Below are 21043 nucleotides of genomic sequence, written 5' to 3'. Positions count from 1 at the left end.
CAAAATATTTCTCTTTTCCAAATAGCAAACAAACAAAAAAAAAATTACCTCGCATATTTGTATTTTTCTAACAACTATTTCTCAGCAGAGAAAGTTATAACTCTACTATTTTTTAATGTCAAGAGAGTCATAAAGTTCCAGGGCTTTTTCCTTCAAATGTATTTTTATTGACTTGGTACATCTGCATCCTCACCTTTTCCACTTTCTTAATTTCTGTACTTTTCTTGTATCAGTTTCTGTCACTGTACTAGAAGAACACCATTTCACAGTAGTGTTGCAGTCAGTAATTTAAAAACAGCTGAGATGGAGATTTCTGTGAGTATTTCAATTATGGCTAACTGTCGGCTCTGTTATGGTCAGTAGGATTGCCTATGGAGCACTGATTGGAAGGTTTTCACCCTTTTATGAGTTTAATTGCTCTCTGAGTATTTCTCCTTAGCTAAAGATCTTCACAAATGTATGAATGTTCCATCTACAGGATTTTTTAAATATATATTTACAGTATTCATACAACAAACAATATTTCTTTGACTTCTTTCATTCTCTACACGTTATTGCTGTGTTATGTCAGTGTGGCTGAGCACACTGCCTGGGCCCACACCGCAGAAATCATGTTGGGTTTTGAACACTTCAGTGTAGAAATTGGAGCATGTCCATCCAGAGCTTAACAGAGCACTGTACAGGCTGGACATGGATCCAGCAGTCTCCATGAAGTTCCCACTGAGGAGTGCTTGTCCTTGGAAGTACTGATGCCCTGGCCTGGTGGGGCAGCTTGTAGCCTCAGGCCTGAGGACCAGCACCAGCTCGGGCTTTGTCATTTTGTTTGTCTGCCAGAGGTGAGGACACTGTCTGGAAGGGACGCTCTGGCGGCACTGGAAATCAGGGAGACTGGGTCTTTGTTCAAGGCTTTAAAAGACTGCTTTTTTTCACCCTCTGTGTCAGGCTGCCAGGAGCCGGCCTTGGTTCTGGGTGTGGATTCATGTCTTTAGTGTCCTCCAGGCTGGGCGCACACGGGGGTTATCAGCTAAAATAGGCAAGGAGGCAAGGGGTGCCGCAGAAGTTCCTGCTTGCATCTCCTTGAAGATTTTCTGCATTCCACAGAAAGCTTGTTAACCTCTGGTCTGGTGGGGAGGCAGACTGCTATTTTTATTAGCCTGACTTGCCAGCTAGAGTACATCTTTTACAGTGTCCATTGTATAAAGGAGTTTATAGATTTCCGTAAAACACCACACACTGCTATCCTACTTTTATGAACAGCTTTGGGCTTCAGCCTATGTTGCATAGCAACACTCAGGGTTTTGTTAGTCTGAACTCAAGTGATTCAGGATGGATCTCAATCCTAGAAGCCCCAAAGTCCCAGAAGCCTTGAGCTTCAATAATATACCAACTCATTTTCTAAAAATTTTCCCCGAAGAGGGAAAAAGGTGCACTCAGACTATGTGGAGGTCTAAATTCCACCTTCAACATCAAGTATAGCATCAGTGCAGGAGTATCTGTGTCTTTAAGTTCTTCCTAGTGGAAGGTCTTTTTCCAACCTCAGGATCTGAATTTCAGCAGCTGCCTGATAGAAGCTACTGCCCATGTTTCCTCTGCCAGCCTGCCCAGGAGCATGCTTTCCAAGCTATGCTTAGCTTGCATGGTCATCTGACTGGTCTCCACCCTTGCTGATCTTATTGAAGAAGTGGTGGTGGAAAATACTGTCTAAAAAGAAAACAGTGTCAAACCAATCACTAGTCATTCCCTGCTATCCCCATGCTGAAATAGCAATACTCACTGAGAGGCTACTTCTGACAGATAAAGATAATCAGCTAAAACATCTGTGTGCCTTGGAAGATTACCTTTGAATGAAGGAGATAGGAAAATAAAAAAGCATACACAAAAGCAAAAAATATTTTGGTTGTGGCTTTCTATATTTTAAATGCTTGCTGCATAGGATGAAGAAGAGGCTGTGATGCTTAATTTCTTTTTTGCCTCTTGGACAGTGAGACCTGTTTTCCTCAGGGTAACCAGTCCCCTGAGCTGGTGGGCAGAAGTGGAGAGGAAATACCACCCTGTATTCCAGGAGGAAGTAATTAGTGATATGCTGGGCTGTCTAGAAATTCGCAAGTCTTTGGCACCAGATGCAATTCACCCAAATGCACCAAGGGAGCTGGTGGAAGGGCTCACCAAGCCACTGTCCGTCACTTGCCATCAGTCCTGCTTAACCAGGGAAGTCCCAGACAGCTGGAGGTTAGACAACGTCACATCCATCCACAAGAAGGGCCGGAAGAAGCATCCAGGAAACTTAGAGGCCTGTCAGCCTGATCTCGGTGCCAGGGAAGGTTATGGAACAGATCATCTTGAGTGTGATCACAAGTGCTCACAGTGTGAGCACTTACAGGATAACTAAGGAATCAGGCCCAGTCAGCAGGGCTTTAGGAAAGACATATCCTGTCTGGCCAGCCTGACCTTTATGACCAGATGAGCTGCCTAGTGGATGAGGAAAAGCCTGTGGATATAGCCTGCCTGGACTTCAGTACAGCCCTTACTGCTGTCTCCCACAGCACTCTTCTGGAAAAGCTGGCAGCCCACGGTTTGGATGGGTGTGCTCTTGGCTGGTTTAAGAACTGGCTAGATGGCTGGACCCAGGGAGTGGTGGTGAACAGTCCCACAGCCAGTAGGTGCCTAGTGGTGTCCCCCCAGGGCTCAGCATTGGGGCAGCCCAGTTCTTGATGATCTGGATGAGGGTATCAAGGGCACCCTCCATCACAGACAACACCAAGCTGGGTGGGAGTGTTGATCTGCTGGAGGGCAGGAAGCTCTGCAGAGGGATCTGTACAGGCAGGATAGATTGGCTGAGAACAGCAGTATGGGGTTCAGCAAGACCAAGTGCTGCTCTTAGACCTCAACAACCTATGCAGCATGACAGGCCAGGAGGCAGAGTGGCTGGAAAACTGCCCAGTAGACAAGGACCTGGGGGTGCTGGTTGACAGCATTGAACATGAGCCAGTGTGACCAGGTGGCCAAGAAAGCCAGTGGCACCCTGGTCTGTCTCAAAAATAGTGTGGGCAGCAAGACCAGGGCAGTGTTGTCCCGCTGTACTTGCCACTGGTGAGGCCACACCTGAAGTGCTGTGTCCAGTTCTGGGGCCCTTACTAAAGGAAGACATTGAGGGGGTGCAGAGACTCCAGAGAAGGGCAATGGAGCTGGGAAGAGGGTGGAAAGGGAGTACAAAACCAGCAGAGAATATTCTTTTAAACACAGCAGCCTTATAAACAAAGCCCTGAGAAATAAACATCCTTTACAACTGTCAAACTCAGAACAAATGTTCATTTTCTCATTGCCAGAAGCAGTCCTTAATCTGAGAAAGTGAGAGAGAATGACTGCGATCATACCTACTCTTTGAACAATCTATTTGCAAGAATAGATATGAATGTCACATTAAAAAAAGAAAAAAAAATGTGGTTGGCTATTGAGGTGAAATAATCAAAAGGGCTGAAATAATAAGCACTGAATCTAACCCAACAGGTCATGGGGTGTAAATTAGCAGCATATTTTCTTGACAAAGTAATCAGCTACAAAATCCATGCATTCTTACTTTTTTTTGCAGGGCCAACTTGTCTTTGAAACTTAAAAGACTTTTTGCCATGTAAAACAGAGGAAAAAGATAGGAGATTCTGCAAGGAAGGTGCAATTAGAGTAGAGTAATGATGCAGACCTTTGAAATAAATCTGAGGGAATGATTCTGGAAGGGTAAGTGTGAACCTTCGCAGGGACACGTCAGGTTCAGTGGTTGATGCTGACTGTCATTTTTGCTTGCCCTTAAGCTAAACCAAACATGGTTAACCAAGCCTCTTGCAGTAAATCCTATCAGCTAGATAAGATGTGCAGCACTTAATGTACAGAACATTGGCTGATTGTGGATGTCGCCAGAGAAGAATGTGAGGCCAACTCATTTTTTGGTTAGAAACTCTGACTGGGATAATTCCAAATCTCAGCATGAAGAGATTATCACTGCACCACTGATCGGTTAACCTCTGTTCCCATTATTCAGGTTTCTGCATGCAATAAATTGTCTGTCCAATGCATATTGAAAAATCAGTGGAAGAATTCCTATTGATTTCCATTTGATTGTGTGGCAATATTGGGCCCAGTTTTTAGTGCATTGCTTTAGCACTTGATCATCAGCACTGAAGTGTCAGCTAACAGAAGCCAAGGAGTTGTGGCAACGTTTTTCTCATGTGACTCATGAATGGATGTTTAGGATAAAATGAGAGCATTAGAAATAGCCAAGTTCTTATACAGCTTATACCCTTTAATTACCTTCTGTCACAGCAAGTTATCATTGGTTTTAATTTAGCAGACGCCCTCAGACTGGCAAGATGTGCTGTTTCATCCCTGCTGGAAATGTTGGTTTGGTTTTTTAAAAAAATTTAATATGAGACATCAAGGAGGGGGAAGGAGAGCAGGGGTTTCAAGCACCCTGACATCCAGTACTGTATCTTATGTTTCCCTAACTCTCTGTCCAAGGTGAGCAGTCAAGATAAGCCAATGATCTGCAGCCCATCTAATTTGTTTTTCCATCATTTTCTTAAGTTGTCTCATGTGCAATAATCATTGCAGTGTAAGTGACACTGCTGGGAAAAAATCAATTCTTCTTCACTGAATAGAAAATAAATTACACTACACTTGAATCATAATTGGTATTTTGGTTTTTTTTGTTGGACTTGAAGTTAACCAGTGAGTACTTTGCCCAGGAAAGTTCTGTGTCTTCTGGCAAAGGCACTGCTTGCTATAAACATTAAGGAATCTACTTCCGATCGAAATGTAATAAAAAATGCTTATGGATCTACACTGAATTTTCTGTCAGATGTTCAATATTACGTCCTTGAAGACTTTATAGTCTCTGAATATTTATTAGCAAGATGGAAGTCTGTTCCCAATAGGTTTTGAACCATGCTCACCACTGGAGCATGTGAACGACTTTCAGTAGTACATCTGTCATATATTCTATTATTACAAGATTACTATTCCTCTTCTGCTGTTTATCTATAATTCAACCACAACAATGAAAGACTCTTATGTGCTCTACATGAGCACAAAGCCCACATAACTAATGCCAGCTTTTCAACCTGAGGATGAATAGGAGTTAGCAGAGGTTATCAGCACCTTGCATTGTTCTCACACATCTTAGGGGGTTTTCCCATAATGTGCCAAAAAGCTTTTCAGTTTTACTGTATTTGATAAAATAAATTCAGGACTGGTAGTTTGTACTTGGCTTAAATTTAACAAAAAGTTTTATTGGAGAGGGGAAAAACGGAGGGCTGGGGGGTGTTAAAGGGCTATAATTTTCTGTGTGGCCCTTATTCTCCAGAGCTGATACTCGGGATGTTCAGGATAAAACCCCTGTGATGAAAGGGGAGCTCCTTAGTGACCAGGTCCCCCCGTTAGTGAGACACTGCAGCCTCCCAGGAGCAAAGTCCCTTTGGAAAAAAGAGTCCAACAAAACAAGCAAAAAGCCTAAAGGGGGAAATGAGATGCTAATGGCATCTCCCTTGTTCCCCTCCAGTGAATAATCCTTAGCTGAGCACTGAGGTTAGAGAGAGCTTCTGAGTGTTCTCCAACACCCTTTCCAAACTTAGCCCGTGGAAAGACACTTTTCCAGTGTTCTAACCAAGAATCTCTTCACCCGAGCATTAAATCCCGTAGATAATGTAGGGTACTTGGTGCTTGCTTATCTATTTAATTCTGTCCTCCCCATAAATTCCTGCAGTTATCTTCATGGGGGGAAAAAAAAGATTCTTTTTGGATTTTATTTATTATTTTGGGGTTGATTTTTTTTTTCCCTCTGGGGAAAAGGAAAGGGGGTTTGTGTTTATGTTTGGATAACCTGGAGTATTTTCAGTATCCAGCTCTGTGTACAGCTGTTCTGGGAGAGATACTGAAAAGCTGCAAGTGGATTCTTTTGCCATTTTATCACATTCAGACAAGAGAAGACACCCCTTGGCTTACAATGATAAGCTACAGCCTTGATCGATTTGATCTATGCTTTTGTTCTTCTTCATAATTTGAGCTATTGATTCTATTTATTAAAACTAATTTAAAAAACACAAGCCCTGAGTGCTCTGCTGTTCCATACAGTCTGCTCTAGGCAGTCTGATCTGAAGCTAATCCATTCACTACTGATTTATTTTCACTTTGTTTTCAAGCAGAGTTCTGTTCTGTGTTTCATTTTTTGGTCCTCTGTTTCTCTCTGAGAAAAAAGGCATTTTGTTTCACACCTCCAGTGCAAGCAGAGGGGTTTAGATTCCTTTTTCTGATATATGAAATGAACTAAGGAAAATTTACCTGACTTTTTTTCATGCAAGTTTTGTTCAGAAGGTGGCCCACTGTGTATTGTTCTCTGTTGGCTTAAATCAAAGCCTATATGCTAGGAAAAAAAATTATTTTCTTAAATTCACTCCATCTTCCCACCTTGGAGTTCACAGGAGTCACCATGTTCCTAAACTAAGGGCCAGCAGAGGATATATTTTCCTTGTACATCCTGGGAACCACAGGTTTGTCTAAGGGCTGGATGATAGTTCTCTAAAAGTAAATACCTTCATTCATAGATAAATAGAATTAAGACCTAATTATTCCGAACAGGTTAAAAGATGAACCTTAAGGAGACAGACACTTTTCAGCACCAAGCTGGCTTTGAGTTTGTGGGCAAAGATCAGCATTTAGTGGTTTAGTGGTAATTTATTTACTGTCGGTGCATTTTGTAAGTGATGCTATTGGGCCTCCTTTCCCCCAGTTTAACACAATAATTTAAATCTTTAACTTCCAAATTATTTGGCTGGTTCAAAGCTCTCTGAGTGTCCTGCTTGTGCAAGGACTGCATATTGTGCCTACTGCATCTTTCAGTGTTTGCTGTTGTAATGTATTCTTTCCACAGTAAAAAAACCCTCATAGTCAGTTCCTAATTTATGCTAATGTCTGCCTGGTCATCCTCACAGTCTAAAGCCTGCAATTTCTCTTGCAGTATGTCAGAACTATCAGCTGAAATCAAGCAGGCAAAACATAAACCTTGATATTGTCCATGAAGGGAACAGGCACAAGGTAATATAGAGTAAGATGCTCTGAAACCTTGGTCTGGCTTTGATAACACTGGGCTTTACTTCAGAATCAATATGGGCACAGCAAGATGGAGCCAGTTTTGCTGAATATTTCTTTGTAGGTAAGAAAATGCCTTATGTAGTGCATTAGGAAGATATCTTTGCTTTGACTTGAAAGCCACAGGTAGATTATTGATGAGATACTTGTTACAGCCAACATTTAAGCAAAACCACAGTTGTTTGGACACAGTAAGAAAAAAACTCCCCACAGCCTGTTTGCAACATGATCTTCCCCCAAACCTTCCCAGAGATGTTGTATAGCCCAGAGAGCATCTTCAGCAAAGGGTCAGCAACTCAAATTTGAACCATCAGCTCTGGCTAAGGCCATACTATTCCCAGCTTCCACTTCCTTGTGCCCAGGTCTCCAGGCAGGGTTACAGCCCAGCAAAGGCAGATCATGGTAAGCTTTTCCTTCTGTAGGAAGGGACCTCCTCCTTTGCCTGCTTTCTCCCTGCAATGTCAGCTATGGCTGTAAGTTAATCAAATCTCCTATACACAACAGGGAGTCTTAGGAGATGCTAAGGGTATCTTAAGAATCAGACAAGATATGTGTGTTCAAGATATACAAAATACTCCTCCAGCCTCCAAATAATTCCAGTCCAGGGGGTTGCTTGGAATTTGTGTTGAGGCATCAGTCCTTGCCCACCCTCTACAGGACTTCTATGGACCTGTAGCATCCCTTAAACTTTCCATGCCAAAAAGTCAAATGGGTTATTTCTCTTACAAAATTCTATTGTGCCTGATCAGCATTAGTGCCCTCCTCTTTACCTTTCCCAATACTCAAATACCCTTTTTGAGATGGAAGGGATCAGAACTGCGCCCTCTGTTTTTATAGTAGAGAAGGGATCAGAAGGTATTAGAAAAACAGTGCAGCAAACAAGTGGCACAAAATCCCAAATCATTTAGAGTATTACGAGCCTCAATCTGCCTTCTTGTCTACCTCCCAAAGAGGGCCTGGAAGAAGAGTAAGGGACAACTTGAGACTTTGCACTGGCAGTTCAATTTGCCTGATTTTACAAAGATTATCAAAAATACCTAGGAAAAGAATTTGTGGTGAGCTGAAGCATTCTTTTAATATTTTCATTATTAAGGAATGCTGAAGCGTTCTTGTCGCATTTATTTTTGGTAGTGTCTTGTGGAGCCAATTCTGTGCAATGAAATAGGAGTCTGAATGAGGTGCTGAAAGCATTAAATGGTATCAGCAAGTGCCACATCTACATGCCTTTTATTACCCAGCTTTATGCAAGATGCTTATCACAGTCATTTAGAGAGCTGATGTCACAGTCAAATCAAGAAATATGATGGAAGGGTGTGTAGAAAGGGGGCAGAAGTCTCATCCACTGAGGTTAGGTGTTGCAAAGAATATATTTTTCCAGGCATAACTGCTAAAGACTTTCCTAGAGGTCTTCCATATCTGCAGCTGTGCCATGAGCAGGTCAAGTTTCTCCCATCTCTATCTCACTCTTCTATCACCCTTTTTAGGAGGACTGTGTTTGTTTATTATTTTTAAGTGTTCCATAGAGAGTTCATGTTCGAGAAGCACTCTGAAGGTGAAAGCACGAAGGACATCTTTATTCTGAACACAACCCAGCATTTCAGTTGCCAGGGTGGTCAAGATGGCCTCTTTCTGAAACAGTTCTACTCACTTTTAAAGGCAATAAAGATCCATGCTCGACAACAGTGCAGGCTTTGTCCTGTGTATTACTGAGAAGAGACCTGTCAGTCTTAAAGTAAATAGTACAGTTAGTATTTTTAAGGATAGTGGAACACTAGCTGCCATGCTATATTTAGTCAGGGGCATCATTTTAATATGTGAAAATAAATCCATGGCCAATGGAAGGTGGATAGATAAACTTAACTTTTTGCAGTGGCAAAGTAATTCCTGATAAAACAATAGGAAAATGTAATTATTTATTTGGTTTTGTACAAGGAGAAATAAGGAGAATTCCGTGCATTTTCATTTCCTTTCAAATTGTTGATGTCTATGGGGAAAGGACCTCAATAACAGAGAAAAACTATGAGGGAGAAGAGAGACTCTCAGGAGGGTGCAGGGCAATATTGGAAGAGTCCAGGCACCTGCAGTTGATATCCCTGTGATTGTTTCCCTCAGAAATCCCCAAGAGATGAGCTGAGAAAAGTTATTGACATGGGAAGTCTGTGCCTGGGAAGAGGACCAGTGATATGGGAGTGTGTGTGAGCAATGGCAGTGAACAGGAATGTTTACAGAACTTGAATATAATACAAAAAGTGCATTAAAGTGAGAGGACTGTGACCTCTTTTATAATTACAGGAACCTGTTGCTCACTTTAATCTCATGGATACTCCCATTCTCAGTGGGCTTCATGGTTCACCCCCTTGCACATGCAGCAGCAATTCCAGGAGCCAGCTTCTGAGTCCCTGAAAGAGTCAGCAGACACATTCAGATTAGAGGAATGCATGACCAAAGGAGATTTCCTTTTTTGCACGGTGCTGGAGTGACCAAAGTTGGGGATTATTTTTCTGCTTGGTCACTTTAAGTGTTATTTCAAAACTTAAGCATTTAAAATTTAAATGTGTGCTTCAGTAGTTAAGAAGAAGTCAATTCTCCACTTGTCATGGTGTGGGAGAAGCAGGAGCATGTGGAACAGGCTCAGTACATTTCTGTATTTCAGGACTGCTGTGTTAGCACAAGTCTGGCTGGTGCCCTGGGAAGAGCAGAGTAGGTGCTGTTTGCCTCTGGGACTCCTTCTTCCAGAGAGGCCGTTTTCTCAAGAATTCCATTTGAGTTACTTGTGTTTGACACTCATGCTGCTCTTTGGAAAATACAGCACATAGTAGATAGCAGAGAGAATATTTACTTTTGCAAAGCTTATATTCAGATAGGAAAGAGGAGTACAGTCGAGTCTCCAAGTGCTGTTTCTTAGAGGGCTTCTCACTGCTCTGGCACCTTGTTTGACAGGACTTCAAACAAGCCTTTGCATGTATCCAAATTAATCTAAATATTTGGTGGGGACCCTGTGACTTATTAGACTGTGTGCTAAGTAGGGAATGTAACAGTGAATGTCTTTCTTTTTATTTCATTAATATTCTGGGATATTTTAGCTGTGTCTCATTAAGCAGCATAGGTAAGTGCCTATGAAGATATGGATGAGAAAGGAGATAAAAAGCATTCTAACTGTTTCTAATTTATGTTTCGAGTTTGTCTGTTTCGAATTTATCAGGATGGAGTGATACAGGTAAGTTATTTGGTGTTGTGCTGTCCAGTGATGGTTCAGCAAGAAGTTTTGTAGAAAAGCTTCCTTTTCTCTTTTACCTTTCCTAAGGCAACTCAGAACTTAAGGGATTTTGTCCCTGGAGGATTTGTCTCAGTCCATAAAAATAGCATCATGTATGGTGCTAACACAGAAAGTCCCAAAGTCTTAAAGGTAGAAACACTACACACAAAGAACACTTGTCACCTTTCCAGTATGACATCAGATGATGAACAAACCCCTGCTCTCTCCCTGCTGTGAAGTAAGATCTTTTTTGACACATTCTTGGGACAGGAAGAATCTAAGTGACTGGCTGTGTGCGAGCAGGATGGCTATTCTTGCACTGAATCAAAAGAGGGGAAGAAAGTTGTGAAGACAATACCTAAAAGACCTCCCATCTGATTGAACTGTGGACATTTTCCAGAACCATATTTGCTTTGACAAGTTGCCCATGGGAAAGAACACAAAGTAAAACATTCTTTTTGCAAGAACAAAATACCCAGTACTTGTACAATGCTCCTTTTGTTAGGAAAATATCCAGAGATATTAATATAAATAGATGTAACACCAAGAATGTGCTCAGAGTAAATGAATTTTTAATGACTCCTCCTCACCATAAAGATGGTTGCTGATATCAAGGTCAAGTGTTAAGGAAGTTGTACATTCATCACATGCTGTAGATTTCTCAAAGGCCCCTGTGAGTAAGCTGTGAGGAACAAGGATGTGCTCTTCTAAAAGTAGCATAGTGTCTTACAGGATAATCAATACTAATAAAAGTATAGCTATTTGTAAAAATAAAGCAATCACTATTTCCTGACTCTCTGTAACCAAGACAGGATAACTTCATTCACTTGTGTTATTTATCTTGCACAGAACACTTTTCACAGCACGCCTTTGACATTAATAGGAGCAATTTTAACTGTGCTTTCAAGCTTACTGCTGGCCTTTTTTGTGGTAACTCATTCCAAGCAGTTAAACTCTTCCCAGATGTGAACATGATAACTGTGATTCTGCTCAGAGGCCTAAAGAGGACTTGTTTGTTGCAATTTGTGCTCGGCAGCAAACCCTTTTTCTCTGTAGAGGAATCCAGAGCTCCGGCTTTGCTTTGCTACAGATCTGGGTAAGCTTAAAGCAGGGAGGAGATCCCTCCTCCCAAGACAGCATCACTTTGCCTGCGTCACCTGATGCCATTTGTGTTTGTGACATATTTTGTGCGCTACTGCTACCTAAATCTTCAACAAAATTCATTGTCAGGGACTTTACAAAATGAGTTAACACACAAAAGCAGGTGGTTTGAATAATCGCAACTCTTGTGCCTCTCCAGCTTTGCCTCAGTGTAAATCAACCCAACCTAAACACACTGAAATAACTACAATAAGTAAAGATCATTAACTATCTCAGAACAAGTAAAAGTCTTGGCGTTGCATTCCTTTTTCTGACTGGGAATTTTGCCATCCTTTTTTTTTTTTTTTTTTTTTCCTGCTCCTCTATATCCAGATTCCTCCCGATCTATTCGAGGAGAGCTATTTGAAAAGCACCTTGGAGCTTTATTTTTAACTTGCTGCACGTGTGACCTCAGAAGGAAGCTATCTGCTGCCGTGGGAGGATGTAGCAGTGCTACTGAGGACAGTGTATGCTTTGTCCAGAAATGAAAAGGCTATCAGTGCTGAGACTAAACATGCCATGGCTTTGGAAAACTAAAACTCCTCCTTTGGGAGGAGGGAGAGTAAGATCTACAAGCCCATTGCTTGACCACTTTTACAGTCTTTTAGATGCTTGGTTGTTTTGCTGTTTGTTTTCCTTTTTTTCTCAACAGTTTTCTGTTTCCTTATCTCTCCTTATCAGCTGTTAGCTGCCTACGGGCAGCTGTGTGCAATTAATTAGCTGACCTAAGCAAGGTCCTCGGGGAAAAACAAATCCCACAGCAGATTTGCAGCGTGCCTGTGGGAGCAGCATCACAGCTCTGCTGGGAAAACAGGCGTGTTGTTATCCACGCTGCGGTGTTGTGGGCGCTCTGCAAGTGAAAAGCCTACAGGACATTGGGGGTGCGGTCTTGAAATTCTTCCCTGCAGCTTCTTGTGGCTGGGGGACATTATTATACTGGGTGAGTGTTAACTAAATTTAGAATAGGAACGCAATCAGTACTGTTAATTATCCTCTTAATCTGATTCCAAAAAGAAAAGGAAATTGATTTTTATGGCAGGCCACTGATAAAGATCAAGGAGTGATTTTTCATCAGCTGCTGCACTTATTGCCTTTTAGATTCAGACCTGTAAAGCAGACAGACATCACTAATAACTTTATAATCACAGTTCTAATTGTATTTACCTTTGTCTGTACAGTAGCTCACAAACCAAAATATTTTCTTTCTCACAGATGCCCTTTGCATTACTCCCAGACCTGAAGAGATTCCCAAGTAGCCTTCCTGAAATGAGGATGCATTCCCTCCCAGATTAACCCTATGTTTTCTTCTTTCCCATAAAATATGCATTGCCTAGATTTTCCTTGGAATACTCACCTTTACCAGCTTTTATTATCCCACACGAGGAATAGACCAGCTGCACCATCTAGATAACTTCTTTCTCAAGCATTTAAAAGGGATGAGCAGCTGACTTAAGCACATTAGGTGTATGCAGTGATGAGATGCTTCAATCCAGATTGTGCATGTTAGCAAGGGATTACGCTCTTTCTCTCATAAATCCATTTACATGTGTGTGAAGTAGGGCCTCTCAGACATTCAAATCCATGGATCATGTCTCAGTTGAACAAATGAATTGCAAAACTCTTCCTCCATTATTCGAGTGTGCCTGTGCTGTCAGGCTCCACTCTTTGAAATGACTCTGTAGTTACATGGAGAGTCATTAGAAAAATATTCAGCTTGGCTTTGGTTTTCTCTTAAAGTAATGCTATATCTCTCTGAAAAGATGAGACAGCAGGATGGTGGGAGATGTTTTTTGTCACTGCCTGTGCCATTCCTCACAGCCCTGCTTCAGTCAGCTTTACAAAGTCCCTGCTTCAGGATCCCATGGAACTGAGGTGACTAATACAAATCTTTTCCCATTCTTGAATTAAAGCCTCATGAGTGTTGAAAATAGCTTAGCAGCATGATATGAATGCACTCTAAAGACTTTAAAACCAAAAAGCAAATAAACCCAAGCTTTTTGCATTTAGCTTCATGGTTTTTGAAGCCTGATGTTTTAGCATCCAATTTATAACTTTTGTACTCCTCTCTGCCTGCTGTTAGAAAAGGGAAAATATAGCTTTGTCTGAAAGCACCTACAACTTACTTAATAGATTCCAGAGATTTTTCCACCTAGGCAACTGAGTAGGAGAAATTAATGTTCACATATATCTACATATGCCCCTTCCCAGTGAGATGTTCACTAGAACCAGACCCTAGTCACAGTGAAGTCATATGACAGTGTGGACCCATTTCAGTGAGATTATAAATGTTCTTCATAAATTTAAATTAAATCGCATCTAGCTCTAAAGAATCTCATGATTCATTCTAGTGAGGAACAGGACAGAAGTTTAGAGCCAAAGTGACACAGATCAATTTATTTACACCATTTGGAATGTGGTCTGCAGTACCTATTTGTCTCCTTTTACAGTGCAAAAAGTGAAATAGTCCTTCACTGTTGTATTGACTAATCAAGCAAAAACAGAAAAAAACCCCACCAGGATGCAGGATCTTGTTGATTTGTGCCTTTAATCAAGAGCACATTAAATAGGACATAGAATCATTTTGTCTTCCCCTGATGTAAAGCAAAAATTCATCTGTTGCTTGTGCTGGAACCTCCAGCAGATCTCCAAAGCAAGAAGTAAAAACAAAGAAACAACAAAGAAACAACCAAAAAGAATTACAGAGAGTAAATTAAATTTCACTGTAAATCTTTGTTTGACAAAATGCATATTGCTGCAGAGGATTAGAAGGTGATAGCATCAGTCTATTAGCTCAGAGATTAAAGTAAAAATGTTCTTCAAAATCCTATCACATTTATTTCTTTGGAACTAAAGTTGGTGATTTAGCATTATGGTCACTGAATCTTTTTGGCTTTTATTTTATTTTCCTTTGGTCTTTAAGTTATAAAGTTTATAGTATCTGCTTGATATAGTTCATTTTAACGTCAAGAATTTGCAATTTACATGAGGCAGGGAAGATAATTCTACAATGCACACTCTTCTGATTAACTGTGTGTGACTTAAGTAGATCTAAGAAATGAGTTTTAAAGAGTGTTTTGAAAGACCTAAATTCAGCCATGCTTTATGACGCAGAAATTATTTTATATTTTTTTAACCAGTCTAATTTCTGATAATCAGTGCAGTTCTTTCTTGAGCAAGGTTAATGCCAGTGGCACGAGGAGGCCTTTGCCAAGGAAGGGGGCTGGGAGGAGGGGACACCAAAGCAGTGTGGGAGCAAGTTCTGGTGGGAAATTTATGCTAAAGAGCACCTTAGTAATTGTTCAAGAAAAACTTGTGGGATGAGGGTCTGAGAATTCATTTGATGAATATGTAGAATACATCATTCTGAACACAAATGGCTAACCTCACAAACACACTGTTGGTTTCACTTCATAGGTTTCCTCTGCACTTTTTTTCAGAGACAATTAGCAGAAATGACCTGTGTAAGTCCACTTTTTTATCTTGTAATTTAACAAGTCTTCTTAATCACCCGTACCTTGAGCATCAGATATTTGAATAATGACATCCGTATTCCATCCTTTCATGATGAGGTCAGTCTCCTTTCTGTCACTGGAATCATGTGGGGCTGGATGAGAGAACATTAATTTTTCTGAAGATTTTTTTTTCCTTCATGTCTTATGCTCTGCCTATCTGAACTACTTCAGCCAAAGAAGATACTATTTTAAGAAATGATCAATAAATCTCTTCATAACTGGAAATGTTAGAGGGTTATTCAGGAACATTTTAGCAGTACCTGCTAATTTCTGTTCTTTGCATCATGTCCTCTATAGGATTTGAGATTAACTTGTCACTATGATATTTCTGTGATACTGGACACAGCCATACAGAAGCAAGATGCATTTGTATTGTTTGTCCTTCACAGTGGCATAAAGTGCAAGTCCTCTGTGTTGGTGGCTTCATAATAACCAAGACACCACTGTTTTAAACAATCAGGTTTAGATGTCCCTATACAAATAAATAAATCTATAGGAGATAGTTCTGTCCTCATCCTGACAGGTTTGGCTTTAAGTAACAACATTTTTAGTAGCTTCATGATAGAGGAGTTTACTCACACCGACTTATAAGACAAACTAAAATGATATAATAAAGAGATATATAAAACAATTAAAAATGTAAAATGGAAAAAAGCTGGGTGAATTTTGCATGTTCAGTCCAGAGAAATACAGAAAGTATGAGTGTGATAGTAAAACTATCACAGGTATCTTCAGTTCCTACCTATAAATTTCTCAAGAATCACTTTTAATAGATATTTAAGTCAGGCTTTAGAAACCTCTCCTAGATATCATAGCATGTATTGAAGCAATGGGCCAGACTTGAATCTATCCTTTTACATAGTGAATAACAACAGGTAATATTGCCATTTTTCTGTTCCCAGCTATGTGTACTGCCTTCACACAATACAGGATAACCATGTGACCATGTGGGGCTTGTTTCCTTTTTCTATGTTCCTGCTGTCTCATCTCTTAAGTTTTTTGGTGGCTCCAACGCTGGAGTCCTTTCTAGGACTTTCTCATGTCTTGTGTTGGGCACCTGGCTCTGGGTTTTCAATTCCACACCATTTGTTAAATTTTTAGGCCTTTCAGAGCTTTCTTTGCTGGTACTTAAGTGCCAACATAAATTTTTGGGACCAAATGCTGCATCTCTCACTTCAGTACACTTTTATTTAAAGAAAGATTTTTTTTTTTTACTTGCTTCTCTTGACGTGAAAAATGCTTGAGCAAAGGTGGGCTGTATTCATTTGTTTTACAAAAAAATAGCACCAGAAACAAAACCTACTAAATAAGGTACATTTATTTTCTCCGTGTACCTCAGAAAGAACTGGTACTGAACAGCCAGTATCTCATGTTAAGTACAGATTGATTCTTGGAGACTAATTGGTGAGATTTATTGACAGTAGAGAATTTGGCTGTTATAATAGATTCTATGCATTATGCAGTTGATAATTCAATGAGTAGCTGATTCTGATTTTCACTGTTAGTTATGCCTTTAAGTCTGACTTTCTGTAGCTCACTCAAAGATATTTAAAAACAATTAACCTTATTTTTTTCTAAGTGGAATATGAGATTTCAGCTATTAAACTCCAATTCTGTTTTAACTGCTTCAGGACACTAGAGATGTGCTTCCTGAATTCTGGCACCTTATTAACACAGTATATCAGGGTCTTCTACAAGAAACTCAAGGTCTGATTTTTAGTTCTATGCAGAAGTGGCTTTTCTCATACTAGTAACCCCATCTACGAATGAGGTTCCCTTCTTTTCATTATTTTCTGTATCAGACTGTAATTTCTTGTTGTGGTGAAGCACAGTGTAGGCCAGTGTTTAATTAAAAATTGCATATGTCCTAATGACCTACGCCTGCAGAGAGAGGATTCATTTTAGCACACTGCCATAAAAAAATGATCAGTGGCTTTTCAGACAAAGCCCTTTTTCTAGGGCTCAGAAATTAGGCGTGCATTTCTACAAAGCAGAGTTGGAGAGAGATTTCAAAGCAGATCAAAGTTAAAGGGTTTCCTGATGGTTCAGCTTTGTAGCACTAAGCCTGCTGGGTGTTCTGCAAGGATCCATTGTACCCATCCACTCTGAAAGCACAGCCACAGCTTTGCATGCATTACACCAGCCCTGTTTTCAGTCAGGTTTTACAAATTGCCTAATCCAGGTTAGGCCTTTTCTGGAAGCTCTTTTATCCTTCTAACATTTGCATAATCATCTCAATACTGTAATTCTTGTGTGACAGTGTGTCGAAGCTCTGTCTGATTTACATTAATGATAGCACAAGAATAATGAAATACCAAGTTGACTTCATCGTCTTTCACAACTGAGAATACCATAAATTTCAATGTTTAAAAAAAGTGTGGGATCAAGTTCACTCCTGGTGTAATCACTATGACATCTCTAGAACTAGGTGAGTTGTGCATTGACTTTTTCCTGCTAAAGTAAATATTAACTCATGAGGGGGTAGATTCTATTAAAGATCTACAATTAAAAAAATGTGAACTTGTCACATTGGTACTCTGGCAGATTAATAGTTTTTTTTCCCCTAAAATTTTGACTAAAATACGATTATCTCCCATAAAAATTCTCAGCTAATCATCTGAAATAAAACATAGATGAGGATTGCATGAATACTTTATGTGAATGGCAAGGAAGTAAGTCTCTAGTTTTGAGGCATTATGTTAAAATTTGCAGGACTGCGCAGCAGGTAATTGCAGGCTAAGTTCCCATTTCTGTCCTCTGCAGACCTTACAATGAGACAGCACGTGAGTTGAAATGTGATCCCAAACAGCCATGCAAAACCAGTTCTGAGATTATGAAAGTTAGGGGTATTCCGGCAGATATGTTCAATGACAAAGAGACTACCATGCTAATGTAGAAAAAAATTCATTTCCATTTCCATGAAAAAATAGGCTAAGAAACTGAATCACGGGGTGTGATTGAAGTATATATCTAATGGATTCATGTAGCGTGGGTGACTGGTCTTTTTTTAAGAAAAAAACATTTTTTTAACAACTTTCTGTAAATGCAACCAATATTATCTGATGTCTTGTGATGAGCAGGTCATGTTATTATATGCCTTTGTTCATGCTAGCTTCTTATCAATGATTAAATGTGTAGAAGAAAACAATCATGCAGATGACAACTTATATTTCTCTGAGGAGTAGTAGAAACCATATCACTTGCTTAGTTCCATCAGAATTTTTCTAGTTCCTTTTTGTTTATTGCAATTAAAGGAGATGACTCCAGGTCAACAAAAAGGCTTACATGGTATTTCAAATGAGTTTTCTTCATAAAGCCTATTCTGTGACCTTTAAAAATGATAAAAACATTGTCCTGATGCATGTGATCTGGTACTTCTAAGCCCTAATTTTGTGGTACATTATGAGCTAATTAGAAGAAAGACTGTGAAAAGCCATAAAATCATTAAAGTTGCAATGATGGGAGACAGTAGCTGTGTCCTCAAATTGTCCATGCAGCACGTTAAGGAATTTTCCTGCATGAGCACGGGTGAACCACTTTATGGCCTTGAGGAAGCACCTCATCCCAGTCTGGCTCCACAGGGGTGCTTCATCCTGTGCTTGAGCATCACTCAAAAGAGCACTTGAGATGAGAAAGATGCTGTTCCCTCTCAGCAAACAGAGAATCTGCAAGTCTTGATTTCTTCCTGAAGCAAACAAGGAAATGGCACCTACTAATGGCTGCATTTTCCCCTAAGGAGCCCCAGTACTGTACTGGAATTTTCGATGTTAAAGCTGTATTTAGATGCCAAAGCCTTCAGCCCAGAGACCAACCTTGTTCCTATGAGAAAGGCCTCTCCTGTGCTGGCAAGGCTACTGCAGAGTCCTGTGTTGTGAATAGTCAATAATCACCCCATTTTCTCTATTTTCAGGAGATTTGTCCTCACCAAGATGAGAGTCATTCCCAAAGGAGCTTTCGTGGGACTTGTCGACCTAGAGAAAATGTATGTATTGTGTCAATATTTACTGGGAAACAACTATTTTACTCCAAGCAGCACTTTCTGATTGCAGCTCCTTTTAAAGCCTGTGAGCAAGTCTCTGTCACTGAGCTTCATATAGTCTTTATCTTTCTGTTTAAAGAAAAAATGGAATGCTTTTTTATTGTCACCTTCCAGAACAATGTTGTCATAAATACATTTTCATATCAGCAACTGGGCAGTGTTCAGTCAAAAAGGGCTGGCTGAGCATGGGGTGTCAGTGCAGTTAATAAATACAGTGCCATAGCAGAAGATCACAGGAAACTGATTATTTTGTGAGTTTTGGAATGAAACTCACAAAAAGTGGAAAGATTAGGGAGGAAAGAGCTCCTGTTAATAATAGGTCAGCTAATCCTCTTTTCACTAATGAATAAATAGGATTGTTTTGTGCATGTTCTGAGGCAGCTGGCAGGATGTGTGAGGGAAGTTTCTTATGGGTGATAGATCCAAAAATCTTACTACACAAAGGGTGTAAGCAGCTCATTTCTGTGAATTTTAGTGATCAGCCTGGAGATGCAATTAGGAGCACTTTTGATGAACAGATGCATCTTACATTCATTAGTATGCTATTGGAGGTATTGCATCTCCACCACTAGAAGGGAAAACCCTTAGTAACATGTTTCCTACTTCTCTTCAACAACAAAAAATCTGTGGCTTAGGTGGTGCTAGTGCCAGAAATTATAACCCTGACTGTCCAACCTGAACTATTCTGCCTCATGTATGTTTCTTCTGAAATATTTCATATATGGGCAAATCACATTTTGCTTAGAAATAGAACAGCACTTGCATCCTGACAGGAGAGGATCACAAACAGGTTGTTCACCCAAGAGCAGTCTGAGTGGGAGTGGAGAAATGTACTTAAAATGCAGCACCTTTTTCAGTGCCATGTGTGTAATGGCAAAATTACAAAGGACATTTCTCTGCATCATTTCTACCCTTCTCCCTCATGCTCTTGAATGAATAAGGGATTTAGCAAGACGGTTCGCTTTAGCCCAGTCCTTATGGAAAAGCACTGAGCACTCTGGACTGTGAAGTGGGTTGCAAAGTGCATTGTGAACTGCTTCTGTTATCTTTAATTACTCAGAAACCATATGTCAGATGTGCATGAAGGCATTGAATGGGAAGTTTCTAAGTGGTGATTTATTGTTAACCAAAAAATTATATATGGACATGGGCTCAATTTGAAAATACATCTATCTACTAGTAGTACATGGAGGAGAAATGGGGACAGTCAGTTTATAGCAAAACATCCTTGAAAGTAAAAGTGTGATAAATATGTAAATGAGACAAATCAACATCCACAAAACTGTGGTATTTGCAGATGATACAGCAAACAGATAAAATTTGAAATAGCTCACAAATCCTAAACCTAACCCATAAAACATTCATCAGAAATATTCATGATAATGCAGGAACAAAAAAAGTGGGTAATCAAATAATAGATTTGCATATAAAAACACAGCCTTTGTATGAAAGCCTTTTTACTCTTGCAAGATCATGCACAGAAAGAAAGATTAAGCAAACTGTAGCCTATTTAAGGAAAACAGCTATTAATAATGTGATACCTCCATATGGTAAAATGTGGATGGCCTGATGTATACAAATGAGATACTTCAATGTAGTGTATATGTGTGCTCCCCTAGAACAGAGTAGGCTAAAAATGAAGAGTGACAATATTTTCTGAATATGTTACTGAAGAAAAACAGTATCTTCTGCAGTCCAGCATAGCTGTACTCGTGATTTTCATCACTAATACATCATTCCTAAGTGTGTTTCTGAGAACAGGGTAGATGTTAAAGCCCAGAATTTGGAGGCAAACAGTGGTCTCTGTAATCATCCACAGGGGATGAAGCAGTTGATTACAAGCTGGAAATGTGATGGTCAGAGGCTGTCCTGGGCATAGCAGACTTTGGCCTATTTAAGACACTGGTTCAGAGAGTATTTTGGGAAAGAGTCCTTAATAACAAAGACGTTGAGGAAGGCTGG

At 40.1% G+C, this 21043-nt stretch overlaps 1 protein-coding gene across 1 annotated transcript in view; it reads left to right on the top strand.

Annotated features, from left to right (window-relative positions):
- The window catches only part of FSHR (follicle stimulating hormone receptor), a 78864-nt gene that overhangs the window by 10146 nt on the left and 47675 nt on the right, over positions 1-21043 (top strand). The window contains exon 2 of the mRNA XM_066316352.1: positions 18953-19024. Within this exon, the coding sequence (XP_066172449.1) occupies positions 18953-19024 (72 nt within the window). The remainder of the gene's footprint in view (positions 1-18952; positions 19025-21043) is intronic.

The sequence above is a fragment of the Sylvia atricapilla genome, chromosome 3, assembly GCF_009819655.1.
Source record: "Sylvia atricapilla isolate bSylAtr1 chromosome 3, bSylAtr1.pri, whole genome shotgun sequence".
Classification (NCBI taxonomy): domain Eukaryota; kingdom Metazoa; phylum Chordata; class Aves; order Passeriformes; family Sylviidae; genus Sylvia; species Sylvia atricapilla.
Note: the sequence above shows the minus strand (reverse complement) of the source record. Positions and strands in the feature narration are given on the sequence as shown.